This window comes from Bombina bombina, chromosome 8, assembly GCF_027579735.1.
Source record: "Bombina bombina isolate aBomBom1 chromosome 8, aBomBom1.pri, whole genome shotgun sequence".
NCBI classification, from domain to species: domain Eukaryota; kingdom Metazoa; phylum Chordata; class Amphibia; order Anura; family Bombinatoridae; genus Bombina; species Bombina bombina.
The window spans coordinates 52,768,925-52,786,745 of NC_069506.1; the positions used below are offsets into that span (position 1 = coordinate 52,768,925).

A 17,821-nucleotide genomic window follows, 5' to 3' on the forward strand; every position below is an offset into this window, starting at 1 on the left:
ATACTTAGATACAAGAAAATCACAGAGGTAAAAAACAGAATTCATGCTTACCTGATAAATTTCTTTCTCTTGTGATGTATCGAGTCCACTGATTCATCCATACTTATGGGATATTCTCCTTCCCTACAGGAAGTGGCAAAGAGAGCACCAACAGCAGAGCTGTCTATATAGCTCCTCTCTTAGCTCCGCCCCCCAGTCATTCGACCGAAGGCTAGGAAGAAAAAGGAGAAACTATAGGGTGCAGTGGTGACTGAAGTTTTTTAATTAAAAATATACTACCTGTCTTAAACAGACAGGGCGGGCAGTAGACTTGATACATCACAAGAGAAAGAAATTTATCAGGTAAGCATAAATTCTGTTTTCTCTTGTAAGATGTATCGAGTCCACGGATTCATCCATACTTGTGGGATACCAATACCAAAGCTTTAGGACACGGATGAAGGGAGGGACAAGACAGGTACCCTAAACGGAAGGCACCACTGCTTGTAAAACCTTTCTCCCAAAAATAGCCTCCGAAGAAGCAAAAGTATCGAATTTGTAAAATTTGGAAAAAGTATGAAGCGAAGACCAAGTCGCCGCCTTACAAATCTGTTCAACAGAAGCCTCATTTTTAAAAGGCCATGTGGAAGACACTGCTCTAGTAGAATGAGCAGTAATTCTTTCAGGAGGCTGCTGGCCAGCAGTCTCATAAGCCAAACGGATGAAGCTTTTCAGCCAAAAGGAAAGAGAGGTAGCCGTAGCCTTTTGACCTCTCCGTTTACCAGAATAAACAACAAACAATGAAGATGTTTGACCGAAATCTTTAGTTGCTTGTAAGTAGAACTTTAAAGCACAAACCACATCAAGATTGTGCAACAGACGTTCCTTCTTTGATGAAGGATTAGGACACAGAGAAGGAACAACAATCTCCTGATTGATATACCTATTAGAAACAACCTTAGGAAGAAACCCAGGTTTGGTACGCAAAACCACCTTATCTGCATGGAAAACTAGGTAAGGTGAGTCACATTGTACAGCAGATAACTCAGAAACTCTTCGAGCCGAAGAGATAGCTACTAAAAACAAAACTTTCCAAGATAGAAGCTTAATATCTATGGAATGCATAGGTTCAAACGGGAACCCTTTGAAGAACATTTAGAACCAAATTTAGGCTCCATGGTGGAGCAACAGGTTTAAATACAGGCTTGATCCTGACCAAGGCCTGACTAAACGGTTGAACGTCTGAGACATCTGCCAGACGTTTGTGAAAAAGAATAGACAAAGCAGATATTTGTCCTTTTAAGGAACTAGCTGATAATCCCTTCTCCAATCCTTCTTGGAGAAAAGACAAAATTCTAGGAATCCTAATCTTACTCCATGAGTAACCCTTGGATTCACACCAACAAAGATATCTGCGCCAAATCTTATGATAGATTTTCCTGGTGACAGGCTTTCTAGCCTAAATCAGGGTATCAATGACCGACTCAGAGAAACCACGCTTTGATAGAATCAGGCGTTCAATCTCCAAGCAGTCAGACGCAGAGAAATTAGATTTGGATGCTTGAATGGACCTTGAATTAGAAGGTCCTGCCTCATTGGCAGAGTCCACGTGGAACAGATGACATGTCCACCAGGTCTGCATACCAAGTCCTGCGTGGCCACGCAGGCGCCATCAGAATCACCGAAGCTCTCTCCTGCTTGATTCTGGCAACCAGACGTGGGAGGAGAGGAAACGGTGGAAATACATAAGCCAGATTGAAGGACCAGGGCATTGCTAGAGCATCTATCAGTACCGCCTGGGGATCCCGGGACCTGGACCCGTAACAAGGAAGTTTGGCGTTCTGTCGGGACGCCATCAGATCCAATTCTGTTGTGCCCCATAGCTGAGTCAGCTGGGCAAATACCTCCGGATGGAGCTCCCACTCCCCCGGATGAAAAGTCTGACGACTTAGGAAATCCGCCTCCCAGTTCTCTACCCCTGGGATATGGATTGCTGAGAGATGGCAAGAGTAATCCTCCGCCCATCAGATTATTTTGGTTACCTCTATCATCGATAGAGAACTCCGTGTTCCTCCTTGATGATTGATATAGGCTACAGTCGTGATGTTGTCCGACTGAAATCTGATGAATTTGGCCACAGCTAGCTGAGGCCATGCCTGAAGCGCATTGAATATCGCTCTCAGTTCTAGAATGTATATCGGGAGGAGAGATTCCTCCCGAGACCATAAGCCCTGTGCTTTCAGGGATTTCCAGACTGCACCCCAGCCTAGCAGGCTGGCATCTGTCGTTACTATGAGCCACTCTGGCCTGCGGAAACACATTCCCTGAGACAGGTGGTCCTGAGACAACCGCCAGAGAAGATAATCTCTGGTCTCTTGGTCCAGATGCAGTTGAGGAGATAAATCTGCATAATCCCCATTCCACTGTTTGAGCTTGCATAGTTGCAGTGGTCTGAGGTGTAGGCGGGCATAAGGAACTATGTACATTGCCACTACCATGAGTCCAATTACCTCCATACACTGAGCCACTGATGGCCGAGGAATGGAATGAAGAGCTTGGTAAGTGATTAAAAGTTTTGATTTTCTGACCTCAGTCAGAAATATTTTAATTTCTACCGAGTCTATCAGAGTCCCTAGGAAGGAAACTCTTGTGAGAGGGACGAGAGAACTCTTTTTTTATGTTCACCTTCCATCCGTGAGATCTCAGAAAAGCCAACACGATGTCCGTGTGAGACTTGGCTAGCTGGAAAGTCGACGCCTAAATTAATATGTCGTCTAGATAAGGCGCCACTGCTATACCCCGCGGTCTTAGAACCACCAAAAGGGACCCTAGCACCTTTGTGAAAATTCTGGGAGCCGTGGCCAACCTGAAAGGAAGGGCCACAAACTGGTAATGCCTGTCCAGAAAGGCGAATCTGAGGAATTGATGATGATCTCTGTAAATAGGGATGTGTAGATACGCATCCTTTAAATCCACGGTAGTCATATATTGACCCTCCTGGATCAGAAGAAGAATAGTCTGAATAGTCTCCATCTTGAAAGATGGTACTTTGAGGAATTTGTTTAGAATTTTGAGATCCAAGATCGGTCTGAAAGTTCCCTCTTTTTTGGGAACCACAAACAGGTTGGAGTAAAAACCTAGCCCTTGTTCCGCTCTTGGAACTGGGCAGATCACTCCCATGGTATGTAGGTCTTCTACACAGCGTAAGAACGCCTCTCTCTTTGTCTGGTTTGCAGACAATTGAGAAATGTGAAATCTCCCCCTTGGGGGGGAGTCTTTAAAGTCCAGAAGATATCCTTGGGACACAGTTTCTAAAGCCCAGGAATCGTGAACATCTCTTGCCTAAGCCTGAGCGAAGAGAGAGAGTCTGCCCCCTACTAGATCCGGTCCCGGATCGGGGGCTACCCCTTCATGCTGTCTTAGAGGCAGCAGCAGGCTTCTTGGCCTGTTTACCTTTGTTCCAAGCCTGGTTAGGTCTCCAGACTGACTTGGATTGGACAGAATTCCCCTCTTGCTTTGCTGCAGGGGAAGCTGAAGCGGGACCACCCTTGAAGTTCCGAAAGGAACGAAAATTATTTTGTTTGGTCCTCATCTTGTTTTATCCTGAGGGAGGGCATGGCCTTTCCCTCCAGTGATGTCTGAAATAATTTATTTTAGTGTAGGCCCGAATAGGGTCTTTCCTTTGAAAGGGATGTTCAACAACTTAGATTTTGATGACACATCAGCAGACCAGGACTTAAGCCCATAACGCCCTGCGTGTTAAAATGGCAAAAACCTGAATTCTTTGCCGCTAATTTAGCCATTTGGAAAGCGGCATCTGTAATGAGAGAATTAGCCAACTTAAGGGCCTTAATTTTATCCATAATATCCTCTAATGGAGTCTCCACCCGGAGAGCCTCTTCTAGAGCCTCAAACCAGAAAGCAGCTGCAGTAGTTACAGGAACAATGCATTCAATAGGTTGGAGAAGAAAACCTTGATGAACAAAAATTTTCTTTAGGAGACCCTCTAATTTTTTTATCCATAGGATCTTTGAGAGCACAACTGTCTTCGATAGGTATAGTTGTACGCTTAGCAAGAGTAGAAATAGCTCCCTCCACCTTAGGAACAGTCTGCCACGAGTCCTGTATGGTGTCAGATATAGGAAACATTTTCTTAAAAACAGGAGGGGGAGCGAACGGAATATCTGGTCTATCCCACTCCATAGTAAAAATAGTCACAATCCTCTTAGGGGCTGGAAAAACATCAGTGTAAACAGGAACCTCTAAGTATCTGTCCATTTTACACAATTTCTCTGGGGCCACTATAGGGTCACAATCATCTAGAGTAGCTAATACCTCCTTGAGCAATAAGCGGAGGTGTTCAAGCTTAAATTTAAAGGCCGTCATATCAGAATTTGTCTGATGGAGCGTCTTTCCTGAATCAGAAATCTCTCCCTCAGATAGCAAATCCCTTACCCCTACTTCAGAACATTGTGAGGGTATATCGGATACGGCTACTAAAGGGTCAGACGGCTCAGCATTTGTTCTTAACCCAGAGCTGTAACGCTTTCCTTGTAAACCAGGCAGTTTAGAGAAAACCTCTGTGAGGGTTTTATTCATAACTATGGTCATGTCTTGTAAAGTAAATGAATTTGACGCATTAGAGGTACTTGGCGTCACTTGTGCAGGCGTTATTGGTTGTGACACTTGGGGAGAGCTAGATGCTAAACCCTCATTTCCTTCTAACTGAGAATCATCTATTGCAATATTTTAAAGTGCTAAAATATGCTCTTTATAATTTATAGACATATTAGTGCAAGTGGGACACATTCTAAGAGGGGGTTCCACATGGCTTCTAAACACATAGAACAAGGATAGAACAAGGAAGGTGTCAGACATGTTAAACATGCTAGTAATGAAACAAACAAGCTTGGAAAACACTTTAATCAAAGAAAATAACACTTTAAACAAAAACGGTACTGTGCCTTTAAGAGAAAAAAAGCTGCACAAACTCTGCAAAACAGTGTAAAAAAGCAGTAAACAAAACGAAATTTTTACAGTAGCATCATAAAGCCTTAGTAACTTTGCACCACTATGCAAATAAACAATGAACCCCTTTAATGTAAAAAACCGGATTGAAAAAACTTAAAAAACGGTAAAATAACGTTCAGCACCTTGCCACAGCTCTGCTGTGGAGCATACCTGTCCTTTAAGAATGATTTGTGGGGGAAAAAAACCTCTTTACAGCTCTCAAATACAGCAGGAATCTCTGGAGAAGTAGCTGGATGCTTCTGAGGTAAATAAACTGTGCAACTGAAAATAGGCCCCTCCCACCTCACTCGATGTTATGGGGCCTAAAAGAAACACCACAGAGTGTTTCTTAAACTACCCATGTGGGTTAATAACCCTTAAACAAGCCACAAAGACCCCTTAAAGTCCCTCAAAAAACGTTATATTTGTAATTAAACCAAAACGTTTTTTCCTATTAGTGTCACCAGTACCTATGAGCCCTTTATGCAAGCTTGGATTCCTCTTTTACTGAATACAGCTTACCTTTCCCTCATGGGGATATTGCCAGCCTTTTCTAGAAATAACAGTCTGTCTAGAAAAAAATAGACTGAACATACCTTAATGCAGTTTAGCCTGCAAACTGTTCCCCCAACTGAAGTTTTCCTGTACTCTTCAGCCCTTGTGAGAACAGCAGTGGATCTTAGTTACAAAATGCTAAGATCATCATCCTCCTTGCAGAAATATTCATCCCTTTTCTGCCAGAGAGTAAATAGTACACACCGGTACCATTTAAAATAACAAACTTTTGCTTCAGAAAATAAAAACTAACATTTTTGTCACCACACTCACTTTACCCTTCCTAGCAGTTAAGCAGGCAAAGAGAATGACTGGGGGCGGAGCTAAGGGAGGAGCTATATAGACAGCTCTACAGTGGATGCTCTCTTTGCCACTTCCTGTAGGGATGGAGAATATCCCACAAGTATGGATGAATCCGTGGACTCAATACATCTTACAAGAGAAATGTTATTTATATAACTGTGTTGGTTATGCAAAACTAGGGAATGGGTAATAAAGGGATTATCATTTTAAACAATAAACATGCTGGCGTAGACTATCCCTTTAAAGGGATAGTATACAACAATTTTTATTTAACTGCGTGTACTAGACACTACTATAAAGAATAATATGCACAGATACACTGATCTAAAAATTCAGTATAAAACCGTTTAAAAACTTACTTAGAAGCTCCCAATTTAGCTCTGTTGAAAAGGTTAGCTGGAACACCCACTGCAAGTGGTTCTATAGCAAAAAAAAAGCAGACACTCCCCCTTCCTTTTTAGATATAAAGACTCTTTACACAAACAGGAGCAAGCTGGAGTAAGTATACATCAGTATTTTCCTAAAACTTTGGGGCTTGGTTATGAGGCTGAAAATCAGTGCAATGTTATATAACAATAAGCAAAATTATACTTTAAAAAAAAAAAAGAAGCTGAATAGGTTTTATAAATGGATCATCTACAAAACATTTATGCAAAGAAAAATCTAGTGTATAATATCCCTTTAAAAAGACAGAGTATAAAAAAAACTTGAATCACTTATAAATATCACCTTTGTATATAAGTGATTAAAAGTAGAAGATATCTTTATTTAATAGGATATGAATTTAAGTCCTTCACCAATAACTGCTGCATAGTATATAGCACTCAAACAACTCAGTACAGCTTAAATTGCAGCTGTCACATTTAATATAGAGAGATTTATACAGTTGCATACTGTGTCTCACCTGCTCCCTTATTGCTGCAGGGCAGTTTATTGCGCTCAATATACCACATACAGTGATTCAGTTTGAGATTAAATTTGAATGTGTTCTACCAATTATAACTTGATCAATGATAATTTGTTAACAGATTGTTTTTTTGCCATGACTTTTCAAATGTACTATATATATATATATATATATATATATATATATATATATATATATATATATACTGTGATTTATCATGTGTGCCATAATTAGTTGACATTCATTAAAGTGATGGTAAACTCTACCATATATAAAAACAGATCTGAAATGTTAGTGATATTTTAGATAGAGCTTCATTCATCAGTTATAATAAAGTTGCGCTATAACTTACTTTTTAATATAGATTTGAAATTAAAATACCCTGCGCTCCACCACCCATTTCAAAAGTAAATTTTTCTGTGAGCTAAAGGTTTGAATTGTTCTCCAGTCAATGCTCTAGCTACAACAAAAGTGCCATATGGCGAGGGCGCTGATTGGACAACAATTTGAATTTCATATCTATATTAAAAAGTAAGGTATAGCGCATCTTCATTACAACTGATGAATGAAACTCCATTAAAAATGTCACTAACATTCTGAATCTGTTTTTTTAAAGGGGAGAGTTTACCTTCACTTTAAATGGACAGTTTGCTCAAAAAAATGTCTCCCCTTTAATTTGTTACAAATGATCCACTTTACCCTGCTGGAGTGTATTAAATTGTTTACAAGCATTTACTTTACCCTTTTATTGGCATTTGAAATAGTTGATTTAGCCCGTGATATCCCCACCTATTCTGAAAGTTTCTGGCCTTAGGTCCAAACTATAGATAAACTGTGTAAACACAACCAGCAGAAGAAATTACACTCCCAGTGAGGTATAGAAGAGATAAGGTAATAAAATATTACTTTTCCATTGTTCTCTCCAAGTATTGGTCTTTGGTTTATGGACATATATAAGATAAAGAAGCATGTATATGTACACAATGAGATAAAGTAATGAGATCTGATTATACCTACAAACTTAACCAATTTGATTAGGTTGTGGCTTCAAAACACAAAATCAGCTTAAAAAGCAAATTCTCACACGTTTTATACTCTGCAGCTGGTTAAAAAAAGGAATTAGAAACACATTAAGGGAAAAAACTATTTTAGAGTATACTGCCCCTTTAAGCAAAATGAATTGCCAAATTTTAGATACCATTATTACTCTTTTTTTCTCATGATAAACTGTCATGCGTTCTAAATGATGCACAGTTATCTTGAACAAGTTTGTAAACCAACATGCATTTTTGGGTTGTCCACACCAAATTTCATTTATCCAAAATTCAGAGAAACAATTACTTAATTTGGGAGACTGTTACAAATTAACAATATTTTTATAAACGTGACACATTTTCTGGCAGTAGGTAAAGTAAATAAAACAAAAAGTTTTTCGGAAACACTCAGATATACTATATGTCTTAATATTTCATGCACAACCTTAATAGTTTAATATATTTTTGCCATGTTCTATTACAGGAATTCTGAATGCACAAGTATCTTCATCGTCCAATTTATTATTAAAAATACATTTCTTATCAAACCAAGATGTTTTGATGCACTCTTAATTTGGTATGTTCTGACTTTAGTTTTCACATTATCAGATCACATTTTCTACAAAAATCATTGCACACAATATATATATTTATAGTTATATGTATTATATAGCTTGTGACATAGTATAGTGGCATACACATTTATTATATTACTATGGCATAACACTATCAGATAATGTATCAATATATCAATGTGTCTTGTAAGAATGATAAAAAATAATTAATGTGAATCAACAAGTTACAAACTGCATATTATCCATTATCAAAGAATTACAACTGAAATTCTGTTTTCGAAAACACAACACAGATTACACCTTACCTGCCAAAAATGCTTCACTGATTTCAAATTTTTATCATGTAATGTGTTCTTTAAAAATACTATAATAAACTGTTTTTATTTGTAGGTTTTAATTCAATCTGACATTGCTTTCATTTGAAAAGCTTCAGTGAATCCAAAATGAATTCCTTTTTAGTGAACTCCGAAATGAATGCCTTTAGCGCACTCATTCACAAATTCTCACAAGCCAATGAATTGGTAGGAATACATAAAAAACAGGTTGTGCTATGCACTGCAATACAGAAGCTCCAGCGAATGTGGTAGTGAAAGAAATGTGACCACTACAGCTTGTAATGAAAAATTGCAGCAATCTGGAACCTGAATATTCTATGAAACAATGAACCATTAGTCACAACAGGGGTACTTATTAATATTATTATCTATTCAAAATCAGAATATGAATCTATTGTAGTAATTTCTCATTTTCTTCGTCACATAAAATGACAGAAAAATATTAAAATGAACAAAACAAATAAATGATTTTTTAAATAAAATATCCAGGAATAGTTAACAGCGTCCTATACACTTCTCATATCTAATATCTAATATGCATGCAACTACTTTAAACATCCTGTATTTAAACTGAACTTCACTCATAATATTCCAAGAACACAAGATGGACAACGAAGGACAGTTATACAAGTCTTTGTTTCTATTCTTGCAACAAATCACAGTAAATTTGCAAGAACTTTCTACCACGTGTTACTTAAAATATAGTCCTATACATTTAATCTTAAACTACCAAGACAAAGATGTTTCCCAGTCAGATAGCCCTAAACTTGTCATTATTTAATCCTGCTAAAAATTGTATTGTATGAGCTAAGATTATATATATATATATATATATATATATATATATATATATATATATATATATATAAGAGAGAGAGAGAGAGATAGATATAGATAGATAGATATTTGAGTTATGTAGCATATGTCAATTCACAAATAGTGCATAGTTTTTGCTCTTTAAAAATATATTTGTACAAAATCACTTTGCCTTTGTTGTTTATACGTTAAACTTCTATTATCAAGTTTAATTTCAGAAACACTATTCTACATAATATTAGTGCATGGATAAAGGCAGCAACATTTTTAAGACATGTCAGGTTTTTTTCTTTTTCTAATGGGTGATTCAGACTTCTGAATAAAAGAGTTTAAATGACTGATGTTGGTCATTGGATGCTGTTTTATTATGCAGGAAAAAAATTAAACTGCAGGAACTCAATAAAAACACAAACATACCAAAATGTAAGTGATGCAAAACTCAACAGCTTTAAGTTTTAAAACCCAATAACATCGGGGGCTACCCCTTCATGCTGTCTTAGAGGCAGCAGCAGGCTTCTTGGCCTGTTTACCTTTGTTCCAAGCCTGGTTAGGTCTCCAGACTGACTTGGATTGGACAGAATTCCCCTCTTGCTTTGCTGCAGGGGAAGCTGAAGCGGGACCACCCTTGAAGTTCCGAAAGGAACGAAAATTATTTTGTTTGGTCCTCATCTTGTTTTATCCTGAGGGAGGGCATGGCCTTTCCCTCCAGTGATGTCTGAAATAATTTATTTTAGTGTAGGCCCGAATAGGGTCTTTCCTTTGAAAGGGATGTTCAACAACTTAGATTTTGATGACACATCAGCAGACCAGGACTTAAGCCATAACGCCCTGCGTGTTAAAATGGCAAAACCTGAATTCTTTGCCGCTAATTTAGCCATTTGGAAAGCGGCATCTGTAATGAGAGAATTAGCCAACTTAAGGGCCTTAATTTTATCCATAATATCCTCTAATGGAGTCTCCACCCGGAGAGCCTCTTCTAGAGCCTCAAACCAGAAAGCAGCTGCAGTAGTTACAGGAACAATGCATTCAATAGGTTGGAGAAGAAAACCTTGATGAACAAAAATTTTCTTTAGGAGACCCTCTAATTTTTTTATCCATAGGATCTTTGAGAGCACAACTGTCTTCGATAGGTATAGTTGTACGCTTAGCAAGAGTAGAAATAGCTCCCTCCACCTTAGGAACAGTCTGCCACGAGTCCTGTATGGTGTCAGATATAGGAAACATTTTCTTAAAAACAGGAGGGGGAGCGAACGGAATATCTGGTCTATCCCACTCCATAGTAAAAATAGTCACAATCCTCTTAGGGGCTGGAAAAACATCAGTGTAAACAGGAACCTCTAAGTATCTGTCCATTTTACACAATTTCTCTGGGGCCACTATAGGGTCACAATCATCTAGAGTAGCTAATACCTCCTTGAGCAATAAGCGGAGGTGTTCAAGCTTAAATTTAAAGGCCGTCATATCAGAATTTGTCTGATGGAGCGTCTTTCCTGAATCAGAAATCTCTCCCTCAGATAGCAAATCCCTTACCCCTACTTCAGAACATTGTGAGGGTATATCGGATACGGCTACTAAAGGGTCAGACGGCTCAGCATTTGTTCTTAACCCAGAGCTGTAACGCTTTCCTTGTAAACCAGGCAGTTTAGAGAAAACCTCTGTGAGGGTTTTATTCATAACTATGGTCATGTCTTGTAAAGTAAATGAATTTGACGCATTAGAGGTACTTGGCGTCACTTGTGCAGGCGTTATTGGTTGTGACACTTGGGGAGAGCTAGATGCTAAACCCTCATTTCCTTCTAACTGAGAATCATCTATTGCAATATTTTAAAGTGCTAAAATATGCTCTTTATAATTTATAGACATATTAGTGCAAGTGGGACACATTCTAAGAGGGGGTTCCACAATGGCTTCTAAACACATAGAACAAGGATAGAACAAGGAAGGTGTCAGACATGTTAAACATGCTAGTAATGAAACAAACAAGCTTGGAAAACACTTTAATCAAAGAAAATAACACTTTAAACAAAAACGGTACTGTGCCTTTAAGAGAAAAAAAGCTGCACAAACTCTGCAAAACAGTGTAAAAAAGCAGTAAACAAAACGAAATTTTTACAGTAGCATCATAAAGCCTTAGTAACTTTGCACCACTATGCAAATAAACAATGAACCCCTTAATGTAAAAACCGGATTGAAAAAACTTAAAAAACGGTAAAATAACGTTCAGCACCTTGCCACAGCTCTGCTGTGGAGCATACCTGTCCTTTAAGAATGATTTGTGGGGGAAAAAACCTCTTTACAGCTCTCAAATACAGCAGGAATCTCTGGAGAAGTAGCTGGATGCTTCTGAGGTAAATAAACTGTGCAACTGAAAATAGGCCCCTCCCACCTCACTCGATGTTATGGGGCCTAAAAGAAACACCACAGAGTGTTTCTTAAACTACCCATGTGGGTTAATAACCCTTAAACAAGCCACAAAGACCCCTTAAAGTCCCTCAAAAAACGTTATATTTGTAATTAAACCAAAACGTTTTTTCCTATTAGTGTCACCAGTACCTATGAGCCCTTTATGCAAGCTTGGATTCCTCTTTTACTGAATACAGCTTACCTTTCCCTCATGGGGATATTGCCAGCCTTTTCTAGAAATAACAGTCTGTCTAGAAAAAAATAGACTGAACATACCTTAATGCAGTTTAGCCTGCAAACTGTTCCCCCAACTGAAGTTTTCCTGTACTCTTCAGCCCTTGTGAGAACAGCAGTGGATCTTAGTTACAAAATGCTAAGATCATCATCCTCCTTGCAGAAATATTCATCCCTTTTCTGCCAGAGAGTAAATAGTACACACCGGTACCATTTAAAATAACAAACTTTTGCTTCAGAAAATAAAAACTAACATTTTTGTCACCACACTCACTTTACCCTTCCTAGCAGTTAAGCAGGCAAAGAGAATGACTGGGGGCGGAGCTAAGGGAGGAGCTATATAGACAGCTCTACAGTGGGTGCTCTCTTTGCCACTTCCTGTAGGGATGGAGAATATCCCACAAGTATGGATGAATCCGTGGACTCAATACATCTTACAAGAGAAATGTTATTTATATAACTGTGTTGGTTATGCAAAACTAGGGAATGGGTAATAAAGGGATTATCATTTTAAACAATAAACATGCTGGCGTAGACTATCCCTTTAAAGGGATAGTATACAACAATTTTTATTTAACTGCGTGTACTAGACACTACTATAAAGAATAATATGCACAGATACACTGATCTAAAAATTCAGTATAAAACCGTTTAAAAACATACTTAGAAGCTCCCAATTTAGCTCTGTTGAAAAGGTTAGCTGGAACACCCACTGCAAGTGGTTCTATAGCAAAAAAAAAGCAGACACTCCCCCTTCCTTTTTAGATATAAAGACTCTTTACACAAACAGGAGCAAGCTGGAGTAAGTATACATCAGTATTTTCCTAAAACTTTGGGGCTTGGTTATGAGGCTGAAAATCAGTGCAATGTTATATAACAATAAGCAAAATTATACTTTTAAAAAAAAAAAGAAGCTGAATAGGTTTTATAAATGGATCATCTACAAAACATTTATGCAAAGAAAAATCTAGTGTATAATATCCCTTTAAAAAGACAGAGTATAAAAAAAAACTTGAATCACTTATAAATATCACCTTTGTATATAAGTGATTAAAAGTAGAAGATATCTTTATTTAATAGGATATGAATTTAAGTCCTTCACCAATAACTGCTGCATAGTATATAGCACTCAAACAACTCAGTACAGCTTAAATTGCAGCTGTCACATTTAATATAGAGAGATTTATACAGTTGCATACTGTGTCTCACCTGCTCCCTTATTGCTGCAGGCAGTTTATTGCGCTCAATATACCACATACAGTGATTCAGTTTGAGATTAAATTTGAATGTGTTCTACCAATTATAACTTGATCAATGATAATTTGTTAACAGATTGTTTTTTGCCATGACTTTTCAAATGTACTATATATATATATATATATATATATATATATATATATATATATATATATATATATATATATATATATACTGTGATTTATCATGTGTGCCATAATTAGTTGACATTCATTAAAGTGATGGTAAACTCTACCATATATAAAAACAGATCTGAAATGTTAGTGATATTTTAGATAGAGCTTCATTCATCAGTTATAATAAAGTTGCGCTATAACTTACTTTTTAATATAGATTTGAAATTAAAATACCCTGCGCTCCACCACCCATTTCAAAAGTAAATTTTTCTGTGAGCTAAAGGTTTGAATTGTTCTCCAGTCAATGCTCTAGCTACAACAAAAGTGCCATATGGCGAGGGCGCTGATTGGACAACAATTTGAATTTCATATCTATATTAAAAAGTAAGGTATAGCGCATCTTCATTACAACTGATGAATGAAACTCCATTAAAAATGTCACTAACATTCTGAATCTGTTTTTTTAAAGGGGAGAGTTTACCTTCACTTTAAATGGACAGTTTGCTCAAAAAAATGTCTCCCCTTTAATTTGTAACAAATGATCCACTTTACCTGCTGGAGTGTATTAAATTGTTTACAAGCATTTACTTTACCCTTTTATTGGCATTTGAAATAGTTGATTTAGCCCGTGATATCCCCACCTATTCTGAAAGTTTCTGGCCTTAGGTCCAAACTATAGATAAACTGTGTAAACACAACCAGCAGAAGAAATTACACTCCCAGTGAGGTATAGAAGAGATAAGGTAATAAAATATTACTTTTCCATTGTTCTCTCCAAGTATTGGTCTTTGGTTTATGGACATATATAAGATAAAGAAGCATGTATATGTACACAATGAGATAAAGTAATGAGATCTGATTATACCTACAAACTTAACCAATTTGATTAGGTTGTGGCTTCAAAACACAAAATCAGCTTAAAAAGCAAATTCTCACACGTTTTATACTCTGCAGCTGGTTAAAAAAAGGAATTAGAAACACATTAAGGGAAAAACTATTTTAGAGTATACTGCCCCTTTAAGCAAAATGAATTGCCAAATTTTAGATACCATTATTACTCTTTTTTTCTCATGATAAACTGTCATGCGTTCTAAATGATGCACAGTTATCTTGAACAAGTTTGTAAACCAACATGCATTTTTGGGTTGTCCACACCAAATTTCATTTATCCAAAATTCAGAGAAACAATTACTTAATTTGGGAGACTGTTACAAATTAACAATATTTTTATAAACGTGACACATTTTCTGGCAGTAGGTAAAGTAAATAAAACAAAAAGTTTTTCGGAAACACTCAGATATACTATATGTCTTAATATTTCATGCACAACCTTAATAGTTTAATATATTTTTGCCATGTTCTATTACAGGAATTCTGAATGCACAAGTATCTTCATCGTCCAATTTATTATTAAAAATACATTTCTTATCAAACCAAGATGTTTTGATGCACTCTTAATTTGGTATGTTCTGACTTTAGTTTTCACATTATCAGATCACATTTTCTACAAAAATCATTGCACACAATATATATATTTATAGTTATATGTATTATATAGCTTGTGACATAGTATAGTGGCATACACATTTATTATATTACTATGGCATAACACTATCAGATAATGTATCAATATATCAATGTGTCTTGTAAGAATGATAAAAAATAATTAATGTGAATCAACAAGTTACAACTGCATATTATCCATTATCAAAGAATTACAACTGAAATTCTGTTTTCGAAAACACAACACAGATTACACCTTACCTGCCAAAAATGCTTCACTGATTTCAAATTTTTATCATGTAATGTGTTCTTTAAAAATACTATAATAAACTGTTTTTATTTGTAGGTTTTAATTCAATCTGACATTGCTTTCATTTGAAAAGCTTCAGTGAATCCAAAATGAATTCCTTTTTAGTGAACTCCGAAATGAATGCCTTTAGCGCACTCATTCACAAATTCTCACAAGCCAATGAATTGGTAGGAATACATAAAAAACAGGTTGTGCTATGCACTGCAATACAGAAGCTCCAGCGAATGTGGTAGTGAAAGAAATGTGACCACTACAGCTTGTAATGAAAAATTGCAGCAATCTGGAACCTGAATATTCTATGAAACAATGAACCATTAGTCACAACAGGGGTACTTATTAATATTATTATCTATTCAAAATCAGAATATGAATCTATTGTAGTAATTTCTCATTTTCTTCGTCACATAAAATGACAGAAAAATATTAAAATGAACAAAACAAATAAATGATTTTTTAAATAAAATATCCAGGAATAGTTAACAGCGTCCTATACACTTCTCATATCTAATATCTAATATGCATGCAACTACTTTAAACATCCTGTATTTAAACTGAACTTCACTCATAATATTCCAAGAACACAAGATGGACAACGAAGGACAGTTATACAAGTCTTTGTTTCTATTCTTGCAACAAATCACAGTAAATTTGCAAGAACTTTCTACCACGTGTTACTTAAAATATAGTCCTATACATTTAATCTTAAACTACCAAGACAAAGATGTTTCCCAGTCAGATAGCCCTAAACTTGTCATTATTTAATCCTGCTAAAAATTGTATTGTATGAGCTAAGATTATATATATATATATATATATATATATATATATATATAAGAGAGAGAGAGAGAGATAGATATAGATAGATAGATATTTGAGTTATGTAGCATATGTCAATTCACAAATAGTGCATAGTTTTTGCTCTTTAAAAATATATTTGTACAAAATCACTTTGCCTTTGTTGTTTATACGTTAAACTTCTATTATCAAGTTTAATTTCAGAAACACTATTCTACATAATATTAGTGCATGGATAAAGGCAGCAACATTTTTAAGACATGTCAGGTTTTTTTCTTTTTCTAATGGGTGATTCAGACTTCTGAATAAAAGAGTTTAAATGACTGATGTTGGTCATTGGATGCTGTTTTATTATGCAGGAAAAAAATTAAACTGCAGGAACTCAATAAAAACACAAACATACCAAAATGTAAGTGATGCAAAACTCAACAGCTTTAAGTTTTAAAACCCAATAACAGTTTATATTTAAGATTGAACTATAGAGATATTTAAAGTTTAGTATTAAACTTCAGATTACAAATGTTATAATATAAATCAACAATCCCAGTCTGAAGATTGAGTTATATCAGTCTTCTGCACAGGGGACCCCTAGGGTACTAGATCAACTGGAAAAATATTAGGTATAAAAGTTTCAGCAGGGAAAAGGTTAAGAACTGCACTGTAAAGCTAATACTGCATCATCTCATGTTGAACAATGCACCAATGATTAATATAACCACTGACCTCAAAACAAAAAGGTAATAGAAATACTATGCATGTATGGGTAAAAAAACAGTTTCTCACTGCTAAGTACACATTTCTTCAAAAATGCTAAAGCTATAAGTTACTACCACTGTATGCTGTGTAAATATATGTTTTTAAATGACAAATATATGTATTTATTGCCATCACTAGGACTCTACAAACACATCAAGTCAGCCAAAAGGTGGCTCTCTCTTTTTGTCCACTTATACAAAGTTTTAACAACACCAATATGGCACAAAACACAAACATAAAAACCCCACAAGTACCATCACATCACAACATAAAAACACATCACACCCCCTTCCCATAAACAAAAACCATCTACCTTCTACTTTATTCTCCATTGACATTCCAGCATTAGAAAAAAAAAAGTCCAAATTTAGAAAGTAAATCCCTGGTCAAAAAATGCCATATTAAGTTGTTTTTTTTGTTTTTTTTTTTAAAGGTTTTTTTTTTCTCTTTCTAAACTTTTGCCTCCTGAAGTGACAGCAAATCCCTTTAAACACGTGGCACAGGTAAACAGACCACCTCCTCTGCCCCAACTTGCTGGCTGCTCTTTTGAGAGATCCAGTTCCCAGCTAAAGGTTGTGATAAGGAGTGATTAATTGTTACATATGTGCCACCCTCTGCCACTCATCCTATGCTCCTTGCTGCCTCTAAGAAACTCAGAGCAAGAAGCTGACTTTCCAAGATCGCACGTCCCCGTTGCTGCCTCTGCAGCAGATCTGGAGCAGAGCACGCCTCTGCTTTGTTACCACCTCTCTGCTTTCCCTTACATGACAACTGTCTGCCTCTGCGGGGAGGGGCAAAGCTAAGCCTCCCTTCGGATTGCTTGGGTAGCCTGCCGCCTTGCTGCTTTTTGTCCTCTCGGTGCCTCCGTACCTGCAATGCTGCAGAAAAAGCTCCTCTTTTCTCTGCTTTCTCTCTGCATTATGACAAATCAAG

The 17,821-nt window shown here is 36.6% G+C and overlaps 1 protein-coding gene across 1 annotated transcript in view; it reads right to left on the bottom strand.

Moving 5' to 3' along the window:
• The window catches only part of CAMTA1 (calmodulin binding transcription activator 1), a 181,446-nt gene extending 163,840 nt beyond the window's left edge, over positions 1 to 17,606 (bottom strand). The window contains exon 1 of the mRNA XM_053690379.1: positions 17,202 to 17,606. Coding sequence (XP_053546354.1) covers positions 17,202 to 17,226 — 25 coding nt within the window. The 5' untranslated portion in view covers positions 17,227 to 17,606. The remainder of the gene's footprint in view (positions 1 to 17,201) is intronic.
• Between the last annotated feature and the right edge of the window lie 215 nt (positions 17,607 to 17,821).